We start from the raw sequence: 22,423 nt of genomic DNA, 5'->3' as shown, positions 1-22,423 counted from the left end.
CAATACCAGTGGGGTGAGAAAAGCTGCTTAATTTAGTTGCTGCCCAGTCTAATGGGGTTGAGAGTTTAGACTACGTGCTTATATTTTATAACCACTCTGACTTGTTACGTTTTGACTTATAATCACTTAAAATCTATCTTTCACAGTTAATAAATCAGTTTATTCTATCTGAAGCAGTGTGTTTGGTTTGAAGCATGTTAGAGACTCCCCTTGGGATAACAAGCCTGGTACATATCAATTTCTTTGTTAAATTGACGAACTCATATAAGCTTGCAATGTCCAGTGGGCATAACTGGACACTGGAAGATGGAGGTTCCTAGGGTTGTGTGTGGGACTGGAGATATTGGCTAGTGTCATTTGGTTGCACAATCCAAGGAGCAGCTCACATGCCAGAGGCTGTGCGTGAACAACCCAGGAGTTCTCACAGCAGAGCAGGGTAAGGCTGGCTCCCAGAGTCAAGGATTGGAGTGACCTAGCAGATCACTGGTCCGGATAACACCAGAGAGGGGAACATCACAGCTCCCCAGTTTGAGTCCACCCATTGTCTCCATTCTTGCATTCTGCTTTCAAACTCCTTGGGGTAACATGGCCAGAGGTTGCTTGGGGCCAGCTGGGTCTGGTATCCACCCACCAGTGCCCCAAAGAGGGTCATGCGTGATCTCTGCTGAAAGCTGGTTTTCATGATCACTGCAACACTTGTGCAAGGTGCGTAGGTGCAGCATTATCATCAGCCCCTGAAAGTGATGGCTGGAAGGTTGGTAAGTTCAGACGGGTGATCCACATGTTCTGTTCACTTGGGGGAGGTGGGAGGAGGCTCTTGCACTGGCTGTGCATTGTGTGTCTTCCAAAGTATGGCCATCAGCACATGAAGTCGCCAGTAATCGACTCTGAAAAGTGGACAAGAGATCGCAAAACCTACGGACCTACTACGTTTTGCACAGCAGGCTGGGGGATGGTTTATGCCTAAAATCAGTGAATAGGGCTGGTATATCGGGGATGGCAGGGGTACACCCCATTCATTATCCTTCACCCAGGAGACAAGTGGCCAGCTGGCTTGTCTTAGGAACGGAGCGGTGCGGCCAGTCCCAGTCTGATGCTGGGAGAGACACATCGGGTGAGCTGACCTGGACGAGCTGGGGGACTGTCCTGTTGTTGGTTAAGCGCGTGATGGTTCTATTTTATCTGCCAGCCTTTGTCTCCACTCATTCTACTTGCTGTTTCTCGATGCCACTTGTCTTTGTGAAATCAGCGTCTTCGTGCTCCAGCTCTAGCCAGACCGATGTGCTCTGGGATGAGCCGAGCAATGATGTGGGGTGGAACTGGGAGGCACTGCCTAGTAAAGGTACCTGCCTGATCCCCATGGCTGGGGCATCTGCTGCCTCAGTCTTTAAGGTCTGTATCCTCACAACCTGCGAGGTAGGGCAGAGCTAGTATCACCATTGTTCATATGGGGAAACCGAGGCACAGGGTGACGGGCTTCCCCCCACGCTAGCCTGGAAAGTGTTTCTGAGGCACAGAAGGGACCGATTAACCTGAGGGATGGGGGCACTGGAACAGGGGGTCCATGGATGCATTACTTTTTACTGGTCATAAAGGCGAGCGACGGTGGGGGAGGGGCAGAGAGGAGTGACTGGGGGGGCAGGGTCTCAGGGGAGGGGGCAGTGTGAGGGCGGGGGCTCGGGGGAAAGGAGCGGTGCAGGGGTGGGGCCACAGTGCGGGGGCCAGTGGCCCCCCAACCCACACTTTTAGGGAGCTTCCAATGCCCCTGGAGGAGTAGGTTTGATGAGCCACCATCGCTGGAGAATGGAGCACGGCTGGACAGGAGCAGGCAGGGCTGGCATAACAAGGCTGCAGTGTAGAAGCTGGGCAGGCAGTCTCTGGGCTCTGGGAGGGGAAAGGAGACAACCCAGGGGGCAAGGAGAAGCCCGGAGGGAAAGGTGCACCCAGATCGGCGCTGGAGACGGAAAAGGATCCGGAAAGAGAAGCAAAGTTTGGGACAGTGCAGACCCAGGCTGCTAATTCGAGGGTCCCTGAGCTGCAACCCAGAGTTACAGGTGGGCCCTGGTTCCTCTACCAGCCGTTGGGGGTGTGGCACAGTCCAGGCAGTGAACTGGGAGTTTGTACAGAGACCTTTGAGACCCCAGGAGGGGCAAAATGCCAGCGACCTGGCTGGAGGGCCAAGCCGTATAGCAGCACAAACAAAGAGAGCCCCTCCCTCGCCCGAGTCCTGGAACGTGAGGGGCCGCGGCACGGACCCAAGGTGGAGCGGGAAGCCCAATCAGGCCGAGCTACTTGGATATCCCCAGATCCAGCCGCAAGGAGGAGCCCATCATGGAGAGGAAGCCATTTGCCCACGGTCAGATGGGAATTCTGTAGCAGAGGAGGGACAGTTGCAAGCTAACCCACTAATCCTTCCACCCCTTGAAGAGCCATGCGGACAATTCAAGGTTAGACAACCTGCCGCCCAGTGAGAGGCTTGGTCTGTTCCGCTCCAGACAGAGCAGGTTCAGGGGTGACGTGCTCCCCGTCTATCAATATCTACCGAGGAACCCAATATTTCACAATGGGCTCTTTGAGCTCGCAGCGGAGGGTCTAACCCAATCTAGCGGCTGGGAGTTGAAGCCAGACAAATTCAGACCGGACAGAAGGTTCAACTGTCTGTCAGTGAGAGTCCAGAACCCTGGGAGCGATTTCCCATGGGGCTCGATCTTGGACAATGTTTGAATCACGGCTGGATGTTTCTCCAAAAGATCGACTCTGAGCAGTATCTGGGGGCATTTGTGACACCTGAGGTCAGGCCTCAGAGCCTCTGAAGTGCTAAACAACAACATTTTGCACAAAAACCCTTATTTTTGTTCCACTTTTCACTTCCCATCCCTCCCCCCAACACATTCCAAAATGAAACATTTTGCAGAAGACAAAATCCATTCTTTTCATTTGCTACGAGCAAAGGAAATGAATTACCCAGGAAAGACTTTTCTGTAGTGTCTGGCTAGTGAATCTTGCCCACACGCTCAGGGTTTAGCTGATCGCCATATTTGGGGTCGGGAAGGAATTTTCCTCCAGGGCAGATTGGAAGAGGCCCTGGAGGTTTTTTCGCCTTCCTCTGCAGCATGGGGCACGGGTCACTTGCTGGAGGATTCTCTGCTCCTTGAAGTCTTTAGACCACAAGTTGAGGACTTCTGTAGCTCAGACATAGGTGAGAGGTTTTTCGCAGGAGTGGATGGGTGAGATTCTGTGGCCTGCGTTGTGCAGGAGGTCGGACTAGATGATCATAATGGTCCCTTCTGACCTAAATATCTATGAATCTATGAAATGCCAATTTTCTCTCATTTCTTCCCTTACTGGAAAAAAAAAAGAGGCAAAGATTTTTTAAAAGGTGAGAAAAAAAGCCCCCTTGCCTTGAACTTCTTTATATTTTCCCACCGGGAGAGACGTAAAAGAGTGAGAAAAGTGGCTTAAACCGCCTTCAATTCCTGTTTCTCTGCTGGGAAAAAGATGTTGCGTTCCCGACTTTTCAATTCTCCCCACAGGCACGCACACGCGTACACACACACACGCTCTTTCCCAGTGAAAAAAGGTGTTTGTTGAGATCAAAGCCTTTCACTCTTTTCCATTTCCCCAGGGAAAAAAGGGTTTGTTACATTTTTTTATTCTGTTTTTCAGGAAAAAAATGGTTTTGTTGAGTTACACTTTCCCCACTTTTTTACCCCATTTTTCCAGTAAAAAAAGTTACGTTAATTTCCCCCACACACACCCTGCTTTTTCCAGGGGAAAATACTCTATCTTGCATTCCAAATCTTTCACTTTTCTTCCTGCTTTTCAACAACAACGTAACCCCAGCAAAATGGTTTTTAAAAAATGGTTTTTTGTGTGGCAATTACTCCTTCCGTTTATTGCTCCTTCCTACCGTTTCCCCCCCGGTGGAAACCTTTTAAAAAGGGAGCGAAAGTGAAGGAGAAACACCCCACGCCCATTTGCTCTCACGTTTTAGACTTTTGGGGAGGGGGTTGACTTGAAAATTGAAAACCATGAAATGAAAATGCAAAAGGAACGCTGGGAAAGAGGTCGGTTTGGAGCATTTTCATCAAGGAATGGGGAACTGAAGTGAAAAAAAATGTCGCGCGGAATTTTTAAAATAAGCAATTCACTATCAAAGTTATTGATGGATGGAAAAAAACCACTCGGGAGCGGAAGCGTGGGATGTGCAGGCCAAGGGAGGAAAAACAGATGCTGAGACCCAAGGAAGTAGCACCTGGTTTATTCTGGGGTCCCAGCCCCAAGCAGTTGGGGGCTCAGTTTGCCCACATGGTGGCCAGCAGCCAGTGGTGGTATTTACAGACGTTCACGTAGACGCTGGGTTTCGGGGTGGAGGCACAGGGCACATCGCCCCAAGACACGACACCCTGCAGCTTCCCATTACACACCAGCGGGCCACCGGAGTCACCCTGAGGAACCCACAGGGAAAGTGTCAGAAAATGAGGACAGGACATGTGGGGTCCCAAGAGATGCCCCCTCACCCAACAGACCAGCTCCCTGCGCCACCCCATCGCACCCCGTCATTGACCCTCCCAGAGACACCCCCTCGCCCCACAGACCAGCCCCCTGCTTTGCCCCATCACTTCCACCCTCACCTCGCAGGAGTTTGTGCCCCCACCCTTCAAGCCTGCACAGAGCATGTTCCTGTTGATGTGCCCGGGGAAGCTGGCCTTGCACTGCTCATTGGAGACGATGTGGACCATGGTGCAGTAGAGGATGATGGTGATGTTTTCTGGAAGAGACGCATTGGCCACGGTTAGCGCAGGCGCTCCGGGATGGATGGATCAGCTTTGGGCCCATCTAGCCCGGTATCCCATCTCCGAGACGGATGGCGTTAGAACCAGCCCACAAGAGACGGGGGATGATCTGCCCTGCCACGCCTCCAGTTACAGTTCCTCCTGGAATCCCACAATCTGGGGAGATGGGTGTGTGTGGGGATGGATGGATAGAGATAGAGGTATCTGGAGCTAGATAGATAGATAGATAGATAGATAGATAGATAGATAGATAGATAGATAGATAGATAGATAGATAGATAGAAATGGGGTGAATGCGGATAGAGAGAGAGAGAGGGTGGATGGGGATAGAGACATAGAGAGGGTGGATGGGGATGGACAGATAGTCAGTCTCCCCTGTCACTAGTTATCTCTGTTTCACACACTAGCCAAGGCTCCCTGGAGGTGGCCAGTGTGGGGGTGGGGGCCTGCGAACATCACTCGAATGTCTCCAGTCCCTCTGACCCCCCTACCTTAGGCACCCTCTCCCACAGCAGCATGCCCACTGATTCCCCTTCCCTCACCCCATGCCTATGGCTCTGGGACAGCCACCCTCCCTGCCCCAATCCTGGCCCCCCTACCAGGGGCGTTGAGGGTGGTGCCCCACCCCGACACCGAGCACTGCTCGTCCGGCTCCGCACACTGGTAAGCCAGGCCCAGCGGCTGGATGTAGCGGTTGAGCGTGGCCGGGGTCTGCAGCTTGAGCAGCATGATGTCATTGTCGTGGTCCGTGCAGTTGTAGCCGGGGTGGATGATGCTTTTGGCCACAGCTTTGTACTGCTCGGACCCCTCGCGGGCATACAGGTTGTAATCCCCCAGGCGCACATGGATGGGGCTGCAGGGGAAGCAAAGAGCTGGATTCACCCGTCAGGACACTGACCCCAGGACTGAGAGGCCTGAATCTGGCAGGGTCTCAGCTTTCTGTCAAAACAAAAATTGCCTTTCTAGCCCTTGTGGTTTTGGAGAAAAGGTGGGAAAAGAACTGAGACAGTGACCCTGCCAGGGTCTGCAGAGAGCCTGAGCCCATCACTGGAAGAAGGGGGAGCTAGCCCAGGTTTGACCAACCCAGCAACGAGGGCTGGGTCTGCAGAGAGCCTGAGCCCATCACTGGAAGAAGGGGGAACTGCCCTGAGTGTCACTTACACAGTGACGCTGCCTGGGTCTGCAAAAGCCTGAGCCATCACTGGGAAAGCGGGGAGCTACGCTTGCCTGGGTCTGTAACGCAGCAGGTTTAGAACAAACAAAAGGAAGTATTTCTTCAAACAACGCACAGTCAACCTGGGAACTCCTTGCCAGAGGATGTTGTGAAAGCCAAAACTATAATGGTTCAAAAAAGAACTAGATAAATTCCTGGAGGACGGGTCCATCAGTGGCTACTAGCCAGGATGGGCGGGGATGGTGTCCCTGGCCTCTGTTTGCCAGAAGCTGGGAATGGGCGACAGGGGATGGATCACTGGATGATCCCCTGTTCTGCTCATTCCCTCTGGGGCACCTGGCACTGGCCAGTGTCGGGAGACAGGATACTGGGCTCGATGGACCTTTGGTCTGACCCAGTCTGGCCGTTCTTATCCCAGGCCCCCCCCACCGCACACTCAGCCCCACCTACCCAGTCAGGCAGTGGGCTGCAGTCAGGACCCATCTGCTGCTGAGGAGGGTGGCACCGCACTTGTACGTGGAGTGTTCGAAGATGGCTGCCTGCCAGGGCTGTGAGTGGGGGTGGCATGGGTTCCCCCTGAGCTTTAAACTGCCCCAGGCTGCACCTGGAAAGATAAGATGCAGACGTAGTGGCAGATCTCCATCTAGACCCCAGGACCCCTGCTGGGGTACTGGAGAGCAGGGGCTGAGCTGGGCAAGCAATGCAGGGGGCGATGGTTGAGCAGGGGTACAGGGCCCAGCTGAGATCAGAGCCTCATGGCACCGGGCGTGCCCAGATACACAGCCAGAGGCAGTCTCGGTCTACGCTGAGATCAGTGCAGGTCAGCGCCACAGCCAGGAGTAGAAAAGCCAGGCACCCAGAGTCCCCATCTGGTCCTGACCCCCCACCCCCAGCCTGCCCCTCCTGCAGAGCCCAGGCCAGAGACGCTCCTCTAGGGAGCCCTGCATCCAGCCCAGCTCCAAGGGTCGAGACAGAGTATCCTTAACTCTTCCCCCCTGCCTGTGTACCCTTAACTCTGCCCCTTTGTAGATTTCAAGCCCATATCTGATGACTGAGCTAGAGGGGAGCTGTTAGATGGAGATGCCCGAGCTTGACGGCAGGGGATTAAATCACGAAAGAGCAAACTAAATACAGTTTGTCCTTTGGTAGATGCAAACTGAGCCATGGGCATTACAGCTAGACATGTGATGGGATGTGTACATAGCACTGGGTCACGGCCATGTGTGTGTCGGGCTGTGTGACATTCTGTACCTTGGGGGAAAGCCCTGTAACCCCCATATTCCTCATTTATATCTAATTGTGATCTTGCATATAAATCAGGCTGTGTGAGGTATCAGGGGAAAGATTATGATCTGCTGGAAGTCATTTCTCTATCCATATATGTGTAACATTAATGCCTATGAAGTTATGAGAACTGTGTTGTACGGTTGTCACTGAAACATGCTGTAATTTGGGGAATCAGCCCGACATTAGCTCCCCAGAGGCAACAGCAAGGAAAGTAACCAACGCCCGGGCAGGTGTCAAACAGCTCTATTGTCCAGCCAAGGACTTAAAATTCAATGACTCACCTGCATGAGGCCACACCAGGGGAATTGCTCAGCCTTGCCTGGGAACTCAGCAATGCCCCCCAGACATGCCTGGACTTGTGTGCTCCAAGCACATGGGACTGAGGCTATAAAACAGAACCCAGGGGCCCCATGTTGGGCCTTTCTCCTGCCCTTGCCCATGCTGCAAGCAACTAGGACACAGAGAAGACAGAAGAATCCAACAAAGCAGACTGGCCCAGGTTTCAAGGGTGAAAGCTGTGTACTATGAACTGCAATATCCAGTGGGGTGAGAAAAACTGCTTAATCTAGATGTTGCCCAGCCTAATAGGGTTGAGAGTTTAGACTGTGGGCTGATATTTTCTTTTCTTTTGGTAACTAACTCTGACTTTTTGCCTATCACTTAATATCACTTAAAATCTAGCTTTTGTGGTCAAAAAAACTTCTTTAACTGTTTATCTTTACCAGTGAGTTTGCCTGAAGCGTTTGGTGAATCTGCTCAGGTGTGCAAAGGCTGGTGTATAGCCACTTTCCATTGATGAAGTGGTGAACCAATTAATAAATGTGCATTACTCGTCTAGAGCAGTGCAAGACAGTTTATTCCTGAGGTACAAGGCTGGGAGCTGGGGGGATTTGGCGGGTGCCTTTCTCTGTGTGATTCATGAGTGGCTCTGGGAGCATTCAGGCAAGTTAGCTGGGTGTGGGGGCTCCCCATGCGGTTGTGCTGAGTGATCACAGCGCCTGGAGGGGTTTGCTGCTGGTCACTAGCAGGGCACTGTGAGAAACAGCCCAGGCTGGAGAGAGTTAAGGGGACACCGCGGTCCCACAATCCCAGGCTGCACCCCGGGGATCCCATCACAGGTGTGTACACAGCGCTGGGTCATGGCCATGTGTGCGATGGGGCGTGTACACAGCGCTGAGTCACGGCCATGTGTGCGATGGGGTGTGTACACAGCACTGGATCACGGCCATGTGCGTGTTGGGTTGTGTACACAGCGCTGGGTCACGGCCATGTGTGCGATGGGGCGTGTACACAGCGCTGGGTCACGGCCATGTGTGCGATGGGGTGTGTACATTGTGCTGGGTCCCGGCCATGTGTGCGATGAGGTGTGTACACAGCGCTGGGTCCCGGCCATGTGTGCGATGGGGTGTGTACACAGCGCTGGGTTACACACACAATACCGCGTACCCCCTCTCCCACACACACACTTGAACACTCACATGATCACACTTCTCAGAACCACACCCACCCACCCAATCTAACCGCCACACACACTAAAACCCGCCCACAATCCCAGCCTCAGGGGGGGACACACTCACACACCCCCTACATGCACACACCCCCTACACAACCCCACCTCTGCCCACACACACACACTGGTGCATTCACATACTCATATACATGCACACCCACAAACACACACAGTAACACACTAAAACGTGCGCACACACTAACGTGAGTGTGGGTGCGTACACTAACAAACACGCGGGTGTGGACACACACACACTAACCTGCAGTCCCCAGGAGCAGCGCGATGCTCAGCAGCGTCATGCGGCTCAGTGGCGGTGATGGGCAGAGCTACGGGCTGCAGGCTCTGGAGGGCAGAGGGGAAAAGGGGCATCACTCCTGGGGAACTGGCCCCGCCCACGGGCCCCGCCCACTGCCATCTGCTCTGGGTTTGATGCCCGACTCTATTGGACCTCCTGGCAACCAGCTCGGGGGCCGCCGCACTAATCCAGGGAGCGGAGTCCAGTGCCCACAGCTTGGCCCATCCTCAGCACATCTGGCACGGGCCACGTGGGCACTGGGAACTGGGCAGAGACGTACCTGCCTATCCCTCCATCCCATATACACCCCTCCTTCCATTCTTCCCCCATCCATCCATCCATCTGTCCCATATACGCCTGTCCCCATTCCTCCATCCCTCCCCATCCATCATTCCATCCCAACAGATAGATAGATAGATAGATAGATAGATAGATAGATAGATAGATAGATAGATAGATAGATAGATAGATAGATAGATAGATAGATAGGGTGTATAGACAAATAGCTTTGTATCCCTGCACACATTTCTCCAATGAGCTGAGAGCTGTCTAGAAATGATGAATGAGATTTCCCAACCCCCCCCACCCCCACCCCCACACGCACCTACCACCTGGGGCACCAGAAGTGTCAGATCTGGGACCGCCCCCGCCCCCAAAAGCCCAGTCACAACGATCCCCCGCTCCCTGCCGCCAGCTCAGACCCCAGGGATTCCATCGCCAGCCCTGCCAACCCACGCCCAGTTCCCCTGTGGGCCGAGTGAGGACGGAGCAAGTGAATTCCCGCTCCCCCGCATCCACCCCTGGAGACACCCCCATTCCCCCTCACTCCTCAGCAGCGGAGACTCGGATCCCTTACCTGGCCAGGGATCAGCACCAGACACTCGGCTCTGAAGGACACTAGCCAACGCCAGCCCTCTCCCACCTCCAGCCGCCCTGCTTTTAACCACCCGCCCAGCCACCCCTTGAGCCAGGGCAGCATTTACAGGACGCCTGACGCCAGCTGGCCTCCCCACCCGCACCTAATGAGGGGCTGGCTCTCTCTAATTAGCACCGCTGCTAATCCTAATAACAAGGCTTCAAAGGACTTCGCCCCAGCCTCATCAAGGGCATCGCTCACATGACCAGAGGAATGAGCCCATACCAGCTGGTGCCGTGTTTACCAGCCATGGTGATGCCCAGAAACATGCCATGCATTTCTGGGACCTGGCTGCGGTCTGGCAAAGTTAGGGAGTGCAGAGTTCTGGCTTTGAATTCACTGCAGGAGCTGCAGGGCTCTGGCTGGGATGCAGTGGTTTGGCAAAGCAGCTGTTCTCCTGGAGGGGATTTCTGTTTTCATTTTCAAAACAGCCCCTGGCTCTAGGGGTAGGGATGGGAAGACGACCTTGAAAAGGGAAAGCGAGAGTGACCGATGCAGAAACTCTGCCTGGGTCTGCCGAGAGCCTGAGCCCATCACTGGGAGATGGGGAAGCTGCCCGAGTGTGACCAACACAGTGACGCTGCCTGGATCTGCAGAAAGCCTAGCTTCCGCCGTAGTCACAGGTGTGGGTGTGTTCAACAGCCACCTGTCCCCGGCTTTGCCTGGGCGTGAGAGATATAGAACCAAGGATACGCTTGCTCAAGGGCTTTCCATGAGCGGCAGGGCCACTCTCTTGATCTGGATTCAAAGGAGGGGAGGAATAATTGGAAGCGAATTCAAGAGTGGCTGGGGGAATGCAGCTGGGTGTAGTTCCTAGTCTGCTATGGGACCCTGATCCCAGCTGGGGCAGGGCCTGTCTCTCGCTGTGTCAGGACCATGTCCAGCACAGGGCTGGGTTTTCCAAAGCAGCCGAAGGATTTATGAGCCACATTTCATGGGGCGACAGCCTGACCCTACTGACGTCACTAGATTTGTCAAGGAGAACCAGGATTTCACGCCATGGTGTCTAATTCCCCTAGGCAACTCTTAGTACCCCAGACCTAAATCTCCAGGCTCAGACCCACTCTGTAAAATGGGGGTGATGGCCCTGCCCCATCTCAAGGGGGTTACACTGGGGAACGGTTGCAGCACACTTGCATAAAGCCACTTTGTTTCACCCCCACGCCATCACACAGTCAAGTGCTGCCACCTAGTGGACCGTTGCGGATCTGCGCTGGGACCTGAATTCGCAATATTTTCACAAATTCAAAAATGTTTATCCCAAAGTGAGATTAAAAAGCCAAAATCTCAAAAATTTTCACCAGCCGAGAAAACCCAACATTGTTTGCGGCTTGGGCCCACAGACACGGTCTGTTTGGATCATTTCAAAAGGGTTTGTTTCACTTCGGGGCTCTCTGTTCTTTAACCTTTTTACCAGGCTACAGAGTAGCAGCCGTGTTAGTCTGTATTCGCAAAAAGAAAAGCAGTTTCTCGCTGACATGACATGAAAGTTGCTATATTACAACAAAAAAACTTCAAATCCAGACTCCAGTGAGAAACTGTTGAATTGGAATTCATTTGCAAATTTGATACGATTAACTTAGGCTTGAATAGAGACTGGGAGTGGCTAAGTCATTATGCAAGGTAACCTATTTCCCCTTGTTTTTTCCTACCCCTCCCCTCCCCCCCCCCGACATTCTTGTTAAACCCTGGATTTGTGCTGGAAATGGCCCACCTTGATTATCATACACATTGTAAGGAGAGTGGTCACTTTAGATAAGCTATTACCAGCAGGAGAGTGGGGTGGGAGGAGGTATTTTTTCATGCTTTGTGTGTATATAAAAAGATCTTCTACACTTTCCACAGTATGCATCCGATGAAGTGAGCTGTAGCTCACGAAAGCTTATGCTCAAATAAATTGGTTAGTCTCTAAGGTGCCACGAGTACTCCTTTTCTTTTTACCAGGCTAATTTGCTGTGCAGTGGGGGAGGTTTAGATTGGATATTAGGAAAAACTTTTTCACTAAGAGGGTGGTGAAACACTGGAATGCGTTACCTAGGGAGGTGGTAGAATCTCCTTCCTTAGAGGTTTTTAAGGTCAGGCTTGACAAAGCCCTGGCTGGGATGATTTAACTGGGAATTGGTCCTGCTTCAAGCAGGGGGTTGGACTAGATGACCTTCTGGGGTCCCTTCCAACCCTGATATTCTATGATTCTATGATTCTATGAAACTTTTGTAGTGATAATCAAGATGGCCAATCAAGATGGCCAATCAAGATGGCCAATCAAGAATCAAGATGGCCCATTTAGACAGTTGACAAGATGGTGTGAGGATACTTAACTTAAGGAAATAGATTCAATATGTGGAATGACCCAGCCACTCCCAGTCTCTATTCAAACCCAAGTTAATGGTATCCAGTTTGCATATTAATTCAAGCTCAGCAGTTTCTCGTTGGAGTCTGGTTTTGAAGCTTTTCTGTTGCAAAATTGACACCTTTAAATCTATTACTGAGTGGCCAGAGAGGTTGAAGTGTCCTCCTACCGGTTTTTGAATGTTATGATTCCTGATGTCAGATTTGTGTCCATTTATTCTTCTGAGTAGACTGGCATGTTGACTGGCTCTCCTATAGCCCTGTTACTGCGAAATAGAGCCCTCCTCCAACAAGTGTAATCTGCTCATCTCCTTACTCGTGTGTAGAGTGACCATACGTTGTACCAAGATTCTCTTGCTTTTTTTCCCAGTGAGTCAGGATAGCTTTTGCCAGCCCAGAGGTTGGGCAGCCAATGTCTTATGTTTTCACAATGTTTTGTCCAACTTTTTTGTTGGTGATGGATCATGTCTTTCTGGCCGGGCCCAAAGGGTGGTGCCTAGCTAATGTCTTTCCAAACAAAGACAAGGTGCAATAGGACGCCTGAAACATTTCTGTGCTTCCTTCACCTAGATGAGATGGTTCTGTGCTGACTTCATTTTGGTCACTTTGTGCTTTACCTAGGAGTAAAACTAGGGTTCTATTTTCCCGCTGCTTGGAAACCCAGCGTATTAACCTGGGTAATGCCATTGATCTAGTTACAGTGTAAGGTGGATAGAGGGTTGTAACTAACATTAAGATTGATGCCCACTCTACATTTAAAACTAAAAAGTGGCTTTGTAAAAATGACATGGGTTTCCAGCTCTACTGCCGCTCAGTCGTGGCGGAGCGCCCTGCGAGGTGTCTGCACACTAGGTCACAGACTCATGGTCACAGACTCATGACCATCCTATAGTCGTTATTTTAAATAATATTTCTGATAATCTGACAATAATTTAAACAGTTATTTCTTTTAAAAACACCCTTATAAATTATGCCGTATCAAAAAACCACTTTCCGGGTCTCACAAAAGAAAACGGAAAGATGAAATAGGATTAGCTGCACAAGCAGAGAAGGGTTCTATACTTAAGTTTGTACATCATGAAAACAACGACGTTGATCAAGATCATCAAGTAACTGCCGAAGAAAATTTTTATGCAGACGCAGCTCAAGAAACGCAACAACACACAGAACAATCATTTGAACAGATGCAGACACAAAACAAGAAATTACAACAGCTGAAACTATACTAGCATGGGATACAGATGACATTGGCACATGGCCGCAATCTTTAAACAACAAATTCCGTGCCATTATACTTGAGCAAGGCCCTAGGAGAATAAAAGTTCTTGAATATCATAAAGACATTAGAGGTAGGAAATTCACAGAAAACAATTACTACAAAAGACTTTCTAATGGTGAAATTGTCAACAGACGGTGGCTTGTGTACTCTAAACGCAAGGATGCTCTATTTTGTTTCCCATGCATGTGAAATTGTCAACAGACGGTGGCTTGTGTACTCTAAACGCAAGGATGCTCTATTTTGTTTCCCATGCAAGCTTTTCAATAGTTGCAATTTTAAGATCACAACCATGGGTATTAATGATTGGAAAAATCTTAGTCACATATTACCGCAACATGAAAAGGCACAGCACCACATTGAAAGTATGCACAAATGGTGTGAGCTGAGTGTAAGGTTGAAAACTTAGACAACTCTTGATGCCCCAAATCAAAGATTGCTGGAGTCAGAGAAGAAGCATTGGTGTCGTGTTCTTGAACATCTATTATCTATTGTTGAATATCTATCAACAAACAATCTTGGTTTTAGAGGAAGCATTGAGAAACTATTCCAGCCCAAAAATGGCAATTTTTTGGGCCTTGTACAACTGCTGGGAAAATTTGACACGGTGATGAGTGAACATCTCCGAAGAGTAACTGAAAATGAAATACATGACCACTACTTGGGACCAAGAGTTCAAAATGAACTGATCGTGCTAATGAGTGATAAAGCGAGAGATAAAATTGTTTCACTGGTTACTTCGGCAAAATATTTTCCCATAATTCTAGATTGCACTGTGGACATAGAATCATAGAATCATAGAATATCAGAGTTGGAAGGGACCTCTGGAGGTCATCTAGTCCAACCCCCTGCCCAGAGCAGGACCAATCCCAACTAAATCATACCAGCCAGGGCTTTGTCAAGCCTGACCTTAAAAACTTCTAAGGAAGGGGATTCCACCACCTCCCTAGGTAATGCATTCCAGTATTTCACCACCCTCCTAGTGAAAAAGTTTTTCCGAATATCCAACCTAAATCTCCCCCACTGCAACTTGAGACCATTACTCCTTGTCCTGTCATCTGCTATCACTGAGAATAGTCTAGATCCATCCTCTTTGGATCCACCTTTCAGGAAGTTAAAAGCAGCTATCAAATCCCCCCTCATTCTTCTCTTCCGTAGACTAAACAATCCCAGTTCCCTCAGCCTCTCCTCATAAGTCATGTGTTCCAGTCCCCTAATCATTTTTGTTGCCCTCCGCTGGACTCTCTCAATTTCTCCACATCCTTCTTGTAGTGTGGAGCCCAAAACTGAACACAGTACTCCAGATGAGGCCTCACCAATGTCGAATAGAGGGGAACGATCACGTCCCTCGATCTGCTGGCAATGCCCCTACTTATACGTCCCAAAATGCCATTGGCCTTGGCAACAAGGGCACACTGTTGTCTCATATCCAGCTTCTCGTCCACTGTCACCCCTAGGTCCTTCTCTGCAGAACTGCTGCCGAGCCATTCGGTCCCCAGGCAGTAGCAGTGCATGGGATTCTTCCGTCCTAAGTGCAGGACTCTGCACTTGTCCTTGTTGAACCGTAATGAACATTAGAGGACAAGGCTATGATAATGGTGCCAATATGAGAGGCTGTATTTCTGGCGTGCAAGCTAGATTGCTGGCAGAAAATCCACGAGTTTTTTTTGTTCCGTGTGCACGCCATAGCCTTAATTTGATTTTATGTGATATGGCCAAGTCTTCTGTAGAAGCTATTTCTTTTTTTGGTTTGCTGCAACGCATTTACGTGCTCTTTTCAGCTTCCACTCAACGATGGCAAATATTCAAAACACATGTCAATGGTATTACCGCTAAGCCTCTATCTGAGACACGCTGGGAAAGCAGAGCAGAAAGTGCAAAAACTTTGAGATATCAATCTGAGGAAGTGTACGAAGCACTGGTTGCTATTTCGGAAGAAGCTAAAAGTGAAGCACAGTCATTGGCCTCTGAAATATCCAGCTTCAAGTTTCTAACATCTGTCATAATCTGGTATGACATTCTTGTTAAAATCTCAAGTGTAAGCAAAATAACGCAGAGTCCAATGATGCAGCTTGATTCAACACTTATCTTACTAAACAACACACGAGAATTTTTAGTGAAATACAGAGAAAATGGATTCAAAGAAGCACAGGTTACAGAGTAACAGCCGTGTTAGTCTGTATTCGCAAAAAGAACAGGAGGACTTGTGGCACCTTAGAGACTAACACATTTATTTGAGCATGAGCTTTCGTGAGCTACAGCTCACTTGCACAGGCACTCGGTGTAGAACCAATATTTCCATGTCCGAACGTGACCCGAGTTTCAAGGAAAAAACAGCAAGCGGAATATGAAGGTGCAAATGAGCCCACAGACGATCCAGAAAAGAAATTTGAGGTTGAATTTTTTAATGTTGTGATGGATACCTTACGAGCACACCATGAACAGTTTGGATTTTTGTAGGACATAACTAAGTTCAATGAAATAGTCATTTGCTGCTCTTGTTTCCCTAAGTGCAAGAACCTAGAGAGCTTCCTGAAGCATGGTGATAGTTTTGATTTAAATGGACTTGAACTGTACGAAGAATTAAGTACATTATCATCAATATTGCTACATGCAAAATCGGTGATGGACATTGTACAGTTTATTCATACCAGCAAACTTGTTGACATATATCCTAATGTGTACATTGCCACTCGTATTCTACTGACAATTCCTGTAACAGTAGCATCAGGAGAACGGAGTTTCTCAAAACTTAGGGTATGTCTACACTACGAAATTAGGTCGAATTTATAGAAGTCGGTTTTTTAGAAATCGGTTTTATATATTCGAGTGTGTGTGTCCCCACAGAAAATGCTCTAAGTGCATTAAGTGCATTAACTCGGTGGAGCGCTTCCACAGTACCGAGGCAAGCGTCGACTTCCGGAGCGTTGCACTGTGGGTAGCTATCCCACAGTTCCCGCAGTCTCCGCTGCCCATTGGAATTCTGGGTTGATATCCCAATGCCTGATGGGGCTAAAACATTGTCGCGGGTGGTTCTGGGTACATATCGTCAGGCCCCCGTTCCCTCCCTCCCCCCGTGAAAGCAAGGGCAGACAATCATTTCGCGCCTTTTTTCCTGAGTTACCTGTGCAGACGCCATACCACGGCAAGCATGGAGCCCGCTCAGGTAACCGTCACCCTATGTCTCCTGGGTGCTGGCAGACGCGGTACGGCATTGCTACACAGTAGCAGCAACCCCTTGCCTTGTGGCAGCAGACGGTACAGTACGACTGGTAGCCGTCATCGTCATGTCTGAGGTGCTCCTGGTCGCCTCTGTGAGGTCGATCAGGAGCGCCTGGGCAGACATGGGCGCAGGGACTAAATTTGGAGTGACTTGAGCAGGTCATTCTCTTTAGTCCTGCAGTCAGTCCTATTGAACCGTCTTATGGTGAGCGGGCAGGCGATACGGACTGCTAGCAGTCGTACTGTACCATCTTCTGCCGAGCAGCCATGAGATGTGGATGGCATGCAGTCCTTCTGCACCGTCTGCTGCCAGCCAAAGATGTAAAAGATAGATGGAGTGGATCAAAACAAGAAATAGACCAGATTTGTTTTGTACTCATTTGCTTCCCCCCCTCCCCTATCTAGGGGACTCATTCTTCTAGATCACACTGCAGTCACTTACAGAGAAGGTGCAGCGAGGTAAATCTAGCCATGTATCAATCAGAGGCCAGGCTAACCTTCTTGTTCCAATAAGGACAATAACTTAGGTGCACCATTTCTTATTGGAACCCTCCATGAAGTCCTGCCTGAAATACTCCTTGATGTAAAGCCACCCCCTTTGTTGATTTTAGCTCCCTGAAGCCAACCCTGTAAGCGCCCCTCCCAGCGTCAGAGCAATGGCAAACAATTGGGCATCTGAGAGTGCTGTCCAGAGCACTCACAATGGAGCACTCTGATGGGGCTAAAACATTGTCGTGGGTGGTTGTGGGTACGTGTCGTCAGGCCCCCGTTCCCTCCCTCCCTCCGTGAAAGCAAGGGCAGACAATCGTTTCGCGCCTTTTTTCATGAGTTACCTGTGCAGACACCATACCACGGCAAGCATGGAGACAGCTCAGGTAACCGTCACCCTATGTCTCCTGGGTGCTGGCAGACGCGGTACGGCTTTGCTGCACAGTAGCAGCAACCCATTGCCTTCTGGCAGCAGACGGTGCAATACGATTGGTAGTCGTCCTTGTCGTGTCCGAGGTGCTCCTGGCCACGTCGGCTGGGAGCGCCTGGGCAGACATGGGCGCAGGGACTAAATTTGGAGTGACTTGACCAGGTCATTCTCTTTAGTCCTGCAGCCCTATTGAACCGTCTTATGGTGAGCGGGCAGGCGATACAGACTGCTAGCAGTCATACTGTACCATCTTCTGCCAGGCAGGCAAGAGATGAGGATTGCTAGCAGTCGTATTGTACCATCTTATGCCAGGCAGGCAAGAGATGAAGATGGCTAGCAGTCGTACTGTACCATCTTCTGCCGAGCAGCCATGAGATGTGGATGGCATGCAGTGCTTCTGCACCGTCTGCTGCCAGCCAAAGATGTAAAGATGGAGTGGGTCAGAACAAGAAATAGACCAGATTTGTTTTGTACTCATTTTCCTCCTCCCCTGTCTATATCACACTGCAGTCACTCACAGAGAAGGTGCAACGAGGTAAATCTAGCCATGTATCAATCAGAGGCCAGGCTAACCTCCTTGTTCCAATAACAACGATAACTTAGGTGCACCATTTCTTATTGGAACCCTCCGTGCAGTCTTGCCTGAAATACTCCTTGATGTACAGGCACACCCTTTGTTGATTTTAGCTGCCTGAAGCCAACCCTGTAAGCCATGTCGTCAGTCGCCCCTCCCTCCGTCAGAGCAACGGCAGACAATCGTTCCGCGCCTTTTTTCTGTGCGGACGCCATACCAAGGCAAGCATGGAGGCCGCTGAGCTCATTTTGGCAATTAGAAGCACATTAACGACCACACGCATTATCCAGCAGTATATGCAGCACCAGAACATGGCAACGCGATACCGGGCGAGGAGGAGATGTCAGCGCGGTCCCGTGAGTGATCAAGACATGGACACAGATTTCTCTGAAAGCATGGGCCCTGACAATGCATGCATCATGGTGCTAATGAGGCAGGTTCATGCTGTGGAACGCCGATTCTGGGCTCGGGAAACAAGCACAGACTGGTGGGACCGCATAGTGTTGCAGGTCTGGGACGATTCCCAGTGGCTGCGAAACTTTCGCATGCGTAAGGGCACTTTCATGGAACTTTGTGACTTGCTTTCCCCTGCCCTGAAGCGCATGAATACCAAGATGAGAGCAGCCCTCACAGTTGAGAAGTGAGTGGCGATAGCCCTGTGGAAGCTTGCAACGCCAGACAGCTACCGGTCAGTTGGGAATCAATTTGGAGTGGGCAAATCTACTGTGGGGGCTGCTGTGATGCAAGTAGCTAACGCAATCAAATATCTGCTGATATCAAGGGTAGTGACCCTGGGAAATGTGCAGGTCATAGTGGATGGCTTTGCTGCAATGGGATTCCCTAACTGTGGTGGGGCTATAGACGGAACCCATATCCCTATCTTGGCACCGGAGCACCAAGCCACCGAGTACATAAACCGCAAGGGGTACTTTTCAATAGTGCTGCAAGCTCTGGTGGATCACAAGGGACGTTTCACCAACATCAACGTGGGATGGCCGGGAAAGGTGCATGATGCTCGCATCTTCAGGAACTCTGCTCTGTTTCAAAAGCTGTAGGAAGGGACTTTATTCCCAGACCAGAAAATAACTGTTGGGGATGTTGAAATGCCTATATGTATCCTTGGGGACCCAGCCTACCCCTTAATGCCATGGCTCATGAAGCCGTACACAGGCAGCCTGGACAGTAGTCAGGAGCTGTTCAACTACAGGCTGAGCAAGTGCAGAATGGTGGTAGAATGTGCATTTGGACGTTTAAAGGCGCGCTGGCGCAGTTTACTGACTCGCTTAGACCTCAGCGAAACCAATATTCCCACTGTTATTACTGCTTGCTGTGTGCTCCACAATATCTGTGAGAGTAAGGGGGAGACGTTTATGGCGGGGTGGGAGGCTGAGGCAAATCGCCTAGCTGCTGGTTACGCGCAGCCAGACACCAGGGCGGTTAGAAGAGCACAGGAGGGCGCGGTACGCATCAGAGAAGCTTTGAAAACCAGTTTCATGACTGGCCAGGCTACGGTGTGAAAGTTCTGTTTGTTTCTCCTTGATGAAACCCCCCGCCCCTTGGTTCACTCTACTTCCCTGTAAGCTAACCACCCTCCCCTCCTCCCTTTAATCACCGCTTGCAGAGGCAATAAAGTCATTGCTGCTTCACATTCATGCATTCTTTATTCATTCATCACACAAATAGGGAGATGACTACCAAGGTATCCCAGGAGGGGTGGTGGAGGAGGGAAGGAAAATGCCACACAGCACTTTAAGCACAGCACTTTAAAAGTTTACAACTTTAAAATTTATTGAATGACAGCCTTCTTTTTTTTGGGCAATCCTCTGTGGTGGAGTGGCTGGTTGGCCGGAGGCCCCCCCACCGCGTTCTTGGGCGTCTGGGTGTGGAGGCTATGGAACTTGGGGAGGAGGGCGGTTGGTTACAGAGGGGCAGCAGTGGCAGTCTGTGCTCCAGCTGCCTTTGCTGCAGCTCAACCATACACTGGAGCATACTGGTTTGGTCCTGCAGCAGCCTCAGCATTGAATCCTGCCTCCTCTCATCACGCTGCCGCCACATTTGAGCTTCAGCCCTGTCATCAGCCCGCCACTTACTCTCTTCAGCCCGCCACTTACTCTCTTCAGCCCGCCACCACTCCTCCCGGTCATTTTGTGCTTTCCTGCACTCTGACATTATTTGCCTCCACGCATTCGTCTGTGCTCTGTCAGTGTGGGAGGACAGCATGAGCTCGGAGAACATTTCATCGCGAGTGCGTTTTTTTTTCTTTCTAAGCTTCACTAGCCTCTGGGAAGGAGAAGATCCTGTGACCATTGAAACACATGCAGCTGGTGGAGAAAGAAAAAGGGACAGCGGTATTTAAAAAGACACATTTTATAAAACAGTCGCTACACTCTTTCAGGGTAAACCTTGCTGTTAACATTACATACATAGCACATGTGCTTTCGTTACAAGGTCGCATTTTGCCTCCTCCCACCGCGTGACTACCCCCTCAACCTTCCCCCCTCCCTGTGGCTAACAGCGGGGAACATTTCTGTTTAGCCACAGGCAAACAGCCCAGCAGGAACGGGCACCTCTGAGTGTCCCTGAAGAAAAGCACTCTATTTCAACCAGGTGACCATGAATTATATCTCACTCTCCTGAGGATAACACAGAGAGATAAAGAACGGATTTTGGTTGAATGCCAGCAAACATACACTGCAATGCTTTGTTCTACAGTGATTCCCGAGTACGTGTTACTGGCCTGGAGTGGTAAAGTGTCCTACCATGAAGGACACAATAAGGCTGCCCTCCCCAGAAACCTTTTGCAAAGGCTTTAGGACTACATCTAGGAGAACCGCAAATGCCAGGGCAAAGTAATCCTTTCACATGCTTGCTTTTAAACCATGTATAGCATTTTAAAAGGTACACTCACCAGAGGTCCCTTCTCCGCCTGCTGGGTCCAGGAGGCAGCCTTGGGTGGGTTCGGGGGGTACTGGCTCCAGGTCTAGGGTGAGAAACAGTTCCTGGCTGTCGGGAAAACCGGTTTCTCCGCTTGCTTGCTGTGAGCTATCTACAACCTCCTCCTCATCATCATCTTCTTCGTCCCCAAAACCTGCTTCCGTATTGCCTCCATCTCCATTGAAGGAGTCAAACAACACGGCTGGGGTAGTGGTGGCTGAACCCCCTAAAATGGCATGCAGCTCATCATAGAAGCGGCATGTTTGGGGCTCTGACCCAGAGCGGCTGTTCGCCTCTCTGGTTTTCTGGTAGGCTTGCCTCAGCTCCTTCAGTTTCACGCGGCACTGCTTCGGGTCCCTGTTATGGCCTCTGTCCTTCATGCCCTGGGAGATTTTCACAAAGGTTTTGGCATTTCGAAAACTGGAACGGAGTTCTGATAGCATGGATTCCTCTCCCCAAACAGCGATCAGATCCCGTACCTCCCGTTCGGTCCATGCTGGAGCTCTTTTGCGATTCTGGGACTCCATCATGGTCACCTGTGCTGATGAGCTCTGCATGGTCACCTGCAGCTTGCCACGCTGGCCAAACAGGAAATGAGATTCAAAAGTTTGCGGTTCTTTTCCTGTCTACCTGGCCAGTGCATCTGAGTTGAGAGTGCTGTCCAGAGCGGTCAGAATGGAGCACTCTGGGATAGCTCCCGGAGGCCAATACCATCGAATTGTGTCCACAGTACCCCAAATTCGAGCCGGGAACGTCGATTTAAGCGCTAATCCACTTGTCAGGGGTGGAGTAAGGAAATCGATTTTAAGAGCCCTTTAAGTCGAAATAAAGGGCTTCACTGTGTGGACGGGTGCAGGTTTAAATCGATTTAACGCTGCTAAATTCGACCTAAAGTCCTAGTGTAGACCAGGGCTAAAGCGCATTAAAAACTGTCTCCGTTCTACAATGAGTCAGGAATGCTTGACTGGTCTTGCTATTCTTGCAATCGAACAAGACATCACTTTGTCTTTGTCATTCAATGACATTATTACTGATTTTGCAGCCAGAAAAGCCAGAAAGATCGCTTTTAATTAAAAACAAATCCTTGTTTCAATACCTCTTCATAGAAATTTCCAATAAAATAATGACAAATTTAAAAAATTATATTATTTGCATCATTCTGTCAATAAAT

The 22,423-nt window shown here is 50.1% G+C and overlaps 1 protein-coding gene and 1 long non-coding RNA gene across 2 annotated transcripts in view; one reads left to right on the top strand and one right to left on the bottom strand.

Moving 5' to 3' along the window:
• Positions 1–4,295: 4,295 nt before the first annotated feature.
• On the bottom strand, positions 4,296–6,839 carry LOC140902940 (kallikrein-15-like). Its single transcript, XM_073323522.1, has 5 exons — positions 6,827–6,839; positions 6,421–6,574; positions 5,396–5,649; positions 4,635–4,771; positions 4,296–4,448 (listed from the first exon to the last, which is right to left on the bottom strand). Exons 1-5 carry the CDS (start codon positions 6,837–6,839, stop codon positions 4,296–4,298), a joined length of 711 nt encoding a protein of 236 aa, XP_073179623.1.
• Positions 6,840–7,663: 824 nt separating this feature from the next.
• LOC140902592 (uncharacterized) overlaps positions 7,664–22,423 on the top strand; it is a 29,688-nt gene continuing 14,928 nt past the window's right edge. Inside the window, exon 1 of the long non-coding RNA XR_012156091.1 lies at positions 7,664–7,803. This is a non-coding gene — a long non-coding RNA (uncharacterized lncRNA). The remainder of the gene's footprint in view (positions 7,804–22,423) is intronic.

The sequence above is a fragment of the Lepidochelys kempii genome, chromosome 24 (assembly GCF_965140265.1).
Source record: "Lepidochelys kempii isolate rLepKem1 chromosome 24, rLepKem1.hap2, whole genome shotgun sequence".
Classification (NCBI taxonomy): Eukaryota; Metazoa; Chordata; order Testudines; family Cheloniidae; genus Lepidochelys; species Lepidochelys kempii.
This window is presented reverse-complemented; position numbering and strand designations above follow the sequence as displayed.